The sequence below is a fragment of the Lactuca sativa genome, chromosome 3 (genome assembly GCF_002870075.4).
Source record: "Lactuca sativa cultivar Salinas chromosome 3, Lsat_Salinas_v11, whole genome shotgun sequence".
Lineage (NCBI taxonomy): Eukaryota > Viridiplantae > Streptophyta > Magnoliopsida > Asterales > Asteraceae > Lactuca > Lactuca sativa.
Window position 1 is genome coordinate 110758051 of NC_056625.2, and position 8022 is coordinate 110766072.

The 8022-nt window shown below is 40.4% G+C and overlaps 2 protein-coding genes and 1 non-coding gene across 3 annotated transcripts; 1 reads left to right on the forward strand and 2 right to left on the reverse strand.

Moving 5' to 3' along the window:
- Positions 1 to 1911: 1911 nt before the first annotated feature.
- LOC111889174 (uncharacterized) lies at positions 1912 to 2796 on the reverse strand. Its single transcript, XM_023885316.1, has 2 exons — positions 2447 to 2796; positions 1912 to 2380 (listed from the first exon to the last, which is right to left on the reverse strand). The coding sequence occupies exons 1-2, from the start codon at positions 2794 to 2796 to the stop codon at positions 1912 to 1914; spliced, it is 819 nt and encodes a 272-aa protein (XP_023741084.1).
- Positions 2797 to 5857: 3061 nt separating this feature from the next.
- On the reverse strand, positions 5858 to 7231 carry LOC111889173 (uncharacterized). The gene has a single exon (XM_023885314.1). The coding sequence runs from the start codon at positions 7229 to 7231 to the stop codon at positions 5858 to 5860; it is 1374 nt and encodes a 457-aa protein (XP_023741082.1).
- LOC111889190 (small nucleolar RNA R71) lies at positions 6741 to 6847 on the forward strand. Its single transcript, XR_002849447.1, has one exon. It is a non-coding gene; the product is annotated as a small nucleolar RNA R71 (small nucleolar RNA).
- Positions 7232 to 8022: the final 791 nt, after the last annotated feature.

The window sequence follows — 8022 nt, forward strand, 5'->3', positions numbered from 1 at the left end:
CTCCTTGCCACACTGTAGGGATCTATGGGCATCTCATCTTCTTCCAGTACCACTGGCTCATCCGCTTCTGCTTCATTTCCCCATTGCCTTTCACGGCTTGGAACCCGGTGTCGTGGTGTATCGTCAAGAATGCTAAAACCACAGATTCCATGATCAACAATAATCTGAGCCCTCTTATAAAGAAGAGTGGAAAAGGTCTTTTAAGGTTCAACTGTAAGCATAGAAGCCTCCCGCTTCACAAAAATACCAAAAGATCGCACGAGTCGGGAATCAGCCACATACCGCCATAAAAGGGGACCCACGCCTGTCCTAGGCTGCCCGGACTATAAGGAAATCAGCCAAGAGAAAAAGGTAAATCAGCATAAACCTCAGTTGAGGTGAGAACCCATAAAAAGAAAACATCCACAGTAGGACATTTATCCCCCTCCTGACGTTCATTAATGGTATTCGTGACCAGGCAGTGTAAAAGGCGGTGAATTGGCGACCGGATGTCGCTTTCCTGTGCAGTACCCTTGTGGTAAACCCCATTAGCAATAGAATGCCAATGGTCCTCTGCCTTGAACCCTTCAATGTTCCTAATGGAGGCTGCTATAAATTGTTGGTATAAGGGTGTATGGACTTCAGCTGGAAGGTAGATACCGACCCGTAATTCAAAATCAACTAGGCTTAAGGAACGCCTTTCCCCTCCAAGGAAAAAAATAAGATTACCATCCGCATAAATTCCATCTTTTTTTTTCGAAAGATGCTGTGGCAAGAAATTCATACACCAATTCTTTGAAAAACAACTCTTGAATCTCAAAAATATGCCTCCATCCCAAACACATAAACTGCCCTTGAACTCCATTGAATACCTTGTCAAGATATGGCTCCATAGCCTCCATCAAACCCGAACCTCCAATCCAGTGCCAATCAACCTCAGCTAGAACATGCACCTTCCTTTTCTTGAGTAAATCAAGCTTAGCAGTCCATCGCGCACATGTCTCGGGTGCAACATCCCGTGGAAAAGAATACCATGGAAAATCACGAGTAACGGTCCTGCTAGTCATTTCTGCATAATAGCCACAAAAGAACTACCAAACAAACCATATGCATTATTATAATCGAAACAGAAAAAGAAAAACTTTGATTCCAGCCACCACCACGAGGACCATGATGAGCTCGTCGTGGTGTCGTGACAGTGATGAGATAAGATCAAATTGCTCCAATTTCAACCCCATATTAACTAAATCCAAGTTCAGAGTTTGTTCAATGGATAAAATAGAGTAGAATGGTAGCAAAATTAGGGAGCAAAACATCATAAATTGGCTCCGATTTTTGCAAAAATTGGAACCCTACTTTTCCAAAATTAGTCCTAAATGTGTTCAAACTAAGAAATAGATGTTCTCTAATACCATAATAACTATCAAGAGTAAGCAAATCACAAGAAAATCATACCTTTTGGGGACAAGGAACACGAAATTGATGGAGAGGACAAAGAATTTTTGTTGAGGCTAGCACGACGAGAGAGATGGGGTGGTGTAAAAAGTGAAAATGTTTTAACCTAAGTTCAAAAGCCCATTAATTATAGCAGTTACATTTGTCGCCACGACGTGGTAGAATACAACACGTCGTGGTGTCGAGGTTTTTTTCATAGTAAAATCGTGAAAAAGAAATCACCACCTCGTGGTGGGCAAAAACTTTTTTGTTTAACAAAAACTCTTAAAAACACACACCCCACACTCGTTTTATGCCACACCCTATGACGTATTCATAGACAACCCAGAAGAATGAGATAATAAAGACCTAGATAAACTAAAAGTAAAAAAAAAAAACAAATAAAAGAAAAGAAAAGAAAATGCAAACTCAAAACCACAAGGTTGCCTCCTGCAAGCGCTTCTTTTGAAAGAGTCATGAGCCGGACTCCTTTCCAAGCTACGTTGTTTCCGCTCGTGTGAACTTGACGATTTCACCCTCCCTTTCTTCACTTGGCATTCCGTCCTCGTAATGCTTCACTCGATGCCTATTAACCTTGAACGGGGTCTTGTCTCTTGAAATAAGCACGATAGCTCCATGTGGGAAAACTTGTTTGACAACAAATGGCCCGTCCCACCTTGTTTGCAATTTTCTGGGAAACAGCTTCAACCTTGAGTTGAAAAGTAGCACTCTTTGTCCTTCATGGAACTCTTTATTACCTTTACGCCTCATATCATGCCACTTCTTAGTTTTGTCTTTATAAATCAAAGAACTTGTGTAGGCTTCGTTTCTATGTTCTTCGAGATCATTCATTTGTATCAACCGGTTGGCACGTAGTTCATCTAACTCAAAATTAAATATCTTCAAAGCCCAAAATGCTTTATGCTCTATATCAACTGGCAAGTGGCAACTCTTCCCATAAACTAACCTATATGGTGTATTACCAATAGGTGTTTTAAAAGCGGTTCTAAACTCCCATAGTGCATCATCATACTTATCCGACCATTCCTTTCTATTACTTCCAACCGATCTTTCTAATATTCTCTTCAATGCCCGATTTGTAACTTCAGTTTGGCCGCTTGTTTGAGGATGATATGATGTTGAAAACCTATGGTGAACACCATATTTTTGCAACACCTTAGCTAACTGATCATTTGCGAAGTAGGAGCCTCGATCACTAATTAGAGCCTTAGGAACTCCAAATCTTGAAAATAACCTTTTGAGGAAACGTACTACTACACGAGCATCATTTGTGGGTAATGCTTGTGCCTCCGCCCATTTGGATACGTAATCGACTGCTACCAATATGTATTTATTCCCCTTTGACATTGGGAAAGGTCCCATGAAGTCGATTCCCCAAATATCAAATATTTCACAAAATTAAATGCTATTTTGGGGCATCTCATTTCGTGATGAAATATTTCCCGACCATTGGCCTGAATCACATTCTTTGACAAATTTTGTAGCATCTATAAATATAGTCGGCCAATAAAAACCCGAATCAAAAACCTTCTTCGCTGTATATTGCGCTCCATGGTGTCCTCCGGTGGGCCCGCTATGACAGTGCTTCAAGATTTCACGACTTTCCTTCCCGAATACACATCTTCTTATCATACCATCATCATAGCTACGAAAGAGGTATGGCTCATCCCAAAAGTAATACTTAATTCTTGAAAAGAATTTCTTCTTTTGTTGGCGGGTCAAGTCGTTTGGAATGTATTAACTTGCTAAATAGTTAGCTATATCCGCAAACCATGGAATCTCTCCCGCTATAACCAATAAATATTCTCCGGGAAACTCGTCTCCAATCTTGTTTTCTTCTAACTCCACCAAGCGCGGGTTTTGCGGTCTTGATAGATGATCGGCAGCCACGTTCTCCATCCCCTTTTTATCTCGTATTTCGATGTCAAATTCTTGTAGCAGCAACACCCAACGAATCAACCTTGGCTTAGCATCTTGTTTGGCAAAAAGATACTTAAGGGCATAATGGTCGGTAAAAACTATGGTTTTAGACAAAACCAAGTAAGAGCGAAATTTATCAAATGCAAAAACCACTGCTAGTAGCTCCTTTTCTGTAGTAGTGTAGTTCTCTTGTGTTAGGTTCAAGGTCTTACTTGCATAGTAGATAGGCTGAAAATGCTTGTCCATTCTTTGTCCCAAGACAGCTCCCACCGCGAAGTCACTGGCATCACAAATAAGCTCAAAAGGAAGACTCCAATCTGGAGCTATCATAATAGGTGTAGTGGTCAATCTTTCCTTCAACAAATGAAATGCATCTAGACACTCTTTAGAAAAGTTGAAAGGGGCATCCTTCAAGAGAAGTTGAGTCAAGGGCCTTGTGATCTTGGAAAAGTCTTTAATAAAATGCCTATAAAATCCCACATGTCGTAAAAAGCTTCTTAACCCCTTGACATTTGTTGAAGGTGGTAATTTGGCTATGGTATCAACCTTCGCTCTATCCACCTCTATCCCCATCCTTAAGACCTTATGACCTAAAACAATGCCTTGCTTTACCATAAAATGAAACTTCTCCTAATTGAGAACAAGGTTGGTCTTCTCACATCTTGCTAGCATAAGTCCAAGTTGGACAAACAGTCTTCAAAAGAGGACCCGAAAACCGAGAAGTCATCCATGAAAACCTCCATAAACTTTTCGATCATATCATGAAATATAGCCATCATGCATATTTGGAAAGTGGATGGTGCATTGCATAACCCAAAAGGCATGCGTCTATATGCAAATGTTCCACTTGGGCATGTAAAAGTGGTTTTCTCTTGATCTTGTGGGTCAATCGGAATTTGAAAGTACCCCGAGAAACCATCAAGCAAACAATAATAAAGATGCCCGGACAATTTCTCTAGCATTTGATTGATGAATGGTAGCGGAAAATGATCTTTGCATGTTGCATCATTAAGCCTTCTATAGTCAATACAAACGTGCCACCCGGTAACTATCCTTGTTGGGATCAACTCGTTAGCTTCATTGGTTACCACTGTCATTCCTCCTTTCTTTGGCACAACATGAACTGGACTTACCCATGTGCTATCAGATATTGAGTAAATGATACCAGCATCTAATAGTTTCACCACCTCATTTTTTACTACTTCTTGCATGTGTGGATTTAGTCTTCTTTGGCGTTGTACTATTGGTTTAGCTCCTTCTTCTAAATTGATCTTATGAGAACAATAGGCTAGACTAATCCCCTTGATATCCGTGATCTTCCATGCAATGGCACCTTTTCTCTTATTTAGAACTTTAACTAAGCTTTCTTTCTCGTGTTTCGCCAAGTCGAAAGCAATGATTACTGGCTTTTGTTGTTCTCCTTCTAAGAATGCATACTCCAGGTGTTCGGGAAGGGCTTTCAGCTCGAGTTTAGGGGTTGCGTGAGCTACCACGACGTGGTGATCCTGCCACATCGTGGTGTCATGGTTTTTAATTCCAGATCGAGAAAAAAAAACTTTGCCACGTCGTGGCACTATGACCACATCATGTTGTGTCTTCTGTCTCTTGCATTGCTTCATTATACTCCCCTTCTTCCAATAACTTCTCCAATTCTTGAAGGTCGAATTCAGGATCAAAATTTCCTTCATCAAGCACCATAAATCACTCATTTTCTTTTTCTTTCCAACCCACGAATTCTTTTTCCAATATTTCATCCAACACATCAACAAAAAACGTCGTATCATCACTCATCCATGAATGTTTGATCGCCTGATTAACTCCAAAAGTCACTGCTTCCTCTCCAACACGTAATGTAAGCTTGGATTCCCTTATATCAACTAAAGCTCGGGGAAAACGATGAAATCCTCCTCCATATCCAACACAATCAAATCCGCGGGGAAAATGAACTTGTCTACTTTCAGTAGTAGGTCTTTACAAATCCCCCTTGGGATGGTCATAGTCTTATTCGCTAGATGGATAACCATGCGGATGGGTCTCAGTTCGGGAAGATCAAGCTTTTTGAAGAATGAGTATGGCATCCAGTTGACACTTGCTCCAGTGTTCGCTAGAGCATGACTTGTTGCTAGATTCCCAAATTGGCACGGTAAAGTTATGCTCCGTGGATCCCCCATCTTCTTTGGTAGCATGTATAGCATAGCAGCAGAGCAAGTTTCATTTAGTACAACTTTTGATAATCCTTCCATTTTCTTGCGATTTTTCAATAGGTCTTTCAAAAACATGGCATACTTGGGCATTTCAACTAAAGCTTCAAGAAACGGAATGTTGATTTCAAGAGATTTTATGTGATCTTAGAATTTCCGGTAATCTTCAGCATGCTTCTCTTGGATTTCTCTGCTTGGTAAAGGAAGTGGTGGAAGATATGTCTTCTCCGGCTCGGTATTTTTCTCCTCAGAGTCTTGCCACGTCGTGGTGATTGCCCATACTTGTTATCTTTATTTTCTTCTTATCCTTCCTGTTCTGCTTCCGGTTCGTTTCTTTCAATAGGGGTTAAGTGAGTGATAATTTTCCCACTTCTAGTGGTGATGGCTTGGATGTGTGCTCCTCTTGGGTTTTGTTCGGTATTTCCCAGAAGTCCTCCTAGTGCTCTTTCATTGAATTGTGTAGCTAGTTGCCCAAGTTGTTTCTCTATATTTAGGATCGAAGCTTGCTGATTTCTCAAGAGTGCTTGCTGGTTTTTCATCATATCCTTTTGTTCCTTCATCATAAGTTGTTGCTCTTTGATTGCTAATTGTTTCTCTTTAATTGTTACTTCCGTTACCTCATGCCTTTGTTCAGATACTGCTGCAAATCGAGTGAGCATACTCTCAAAATCAGATTTCTTCTCAACCGTTGGTTCTTCTCTTTGGTAAATGCCCCTCCCTCTTTGTTCATACTTTTCTTCCTTGGCCTTTTTATACTCATCATAGGGCAACCACTTCTTAGGCTTTCTCCAGTCTTCGTCTAGACGATCCCCACTTGAGTAGCAAGCTTGGACCTTCCGGTTTCCACTTTCATCTAGGTCACATTCCTTGGTTAAATGTGGCCCGTTGCAGTTTTCACACCCAACCCGAATAACATGGATTGTTTGGTCCATTTTAGTCATTCTTCTATCCATGCTTTGCAACATTGCCATTACCGCTAACATATCCTCCGAAGCAGCATTTTCCGAACCCCTTGTCACATCATTCCATGGATTATGGTATTCTCTAGAGTGTTTAGAGAATTCTTCGATGAGTTGCTTAATTTCCGCCGGATTTTTCTTAGTAAGAGGGCCTTGAGAGTCAAGAAGTTGGTGGGTGGTGACATTCACCCTATCATAAAAGATCGAGACCTCTTGCTGCACATTTAGGTCATTTTGGGGGCAATTCCTTATTAGACCTTTATAACATTCCCAAGCTTCATATAATGATTCCCCCAATTGTTGTTCAAAGTTGGAGATGGCCTTTTTGAGCTTAGCTACCTTGGATGGTGGGCAAAATTGTTCCAAAAATAGTTCATGCATTCGTGCCCATGTTGTTACCGCGCCTGGTGGTAATGCCTTCAGCCAATCTTTTGCGGCTCCCTTAAAAGTGACAGGGAGAATTCGTAACAATACAGTTTCTCTTGGCACATTTGGGATGTTAAAGTAGCCGGCAATCTCATTCACTTCATCTAGATGCTTGTAAGCATCTTCATGATCCTTTCCGGGGAAAGGAACCTCCTTTAGTGCGGTAAGTATATGCCCCTTGAGTTCAAAAGTTGCAGTGGCGGGAATGGTGGGTTGCATGAGGCCCAGTCCAGTGTCGTCTCGAACTCTCTTCTTGTATGCCTCCATTGAGAGGTCCGCAATGTTGGCCATGGTGTTGTCAGGTTCTTCGTGATCACTTCCTTCAAAATCAGTAAAACCTTCCTCCTTCTTGGTCTCGTACTCAGTGTCTTCTTTTTTATTGTTGGACTCCCCCTTCTTCTTTCCTTTCTTCACTACTAGAAAAGCAGCCTTTTACGACGCGCAATGCGTGTCGTAAAACGCTCAGACGACGTGCAAATACGCGTCAAGGAAGGCCCTGTCATAACGAGAGACGACATGCTTTTGCGCGTCGTCTATAGACGACGCACATTTACGACATGCATTTATGACACGCAATGCGTATCATTAAAGCTGCTGTCAAGAAAGGTCATGTCATAAATGAAGATGACACACATTTTTGCGTATCGTAATTAAATTTTTTTTAATTATTTATTGATTTATTAATTTTCAAATTAAATTTGCATTTCATGTCTCATAATAGAAAATAAAATACCATATACAAAAAAGTACAATCCATTGCACAAAAGTTAATGTCATACAAATAATCATTCCAACATTAGACAAATGTAATACATCAAATATGAAAGAGATGAAAGTCATCAACAAATAATAGTTGAACTACAAGAACTTGTTGCCCACCTTCCCAACATCTAAGCTACTTTGCTTGAGACTATGCACATCAACAAGACCTACAAATTTGAATAATGCAACCATTAGATTCACATAAACCAACAAATCCCAATATGTAAAAATAAGCCAAAAAACAAAAGTAACTTGTTGAATCCACTACATGCAATGTAAATTTGTATTAAGATCATTGATTATAATGTCATATAACTTTT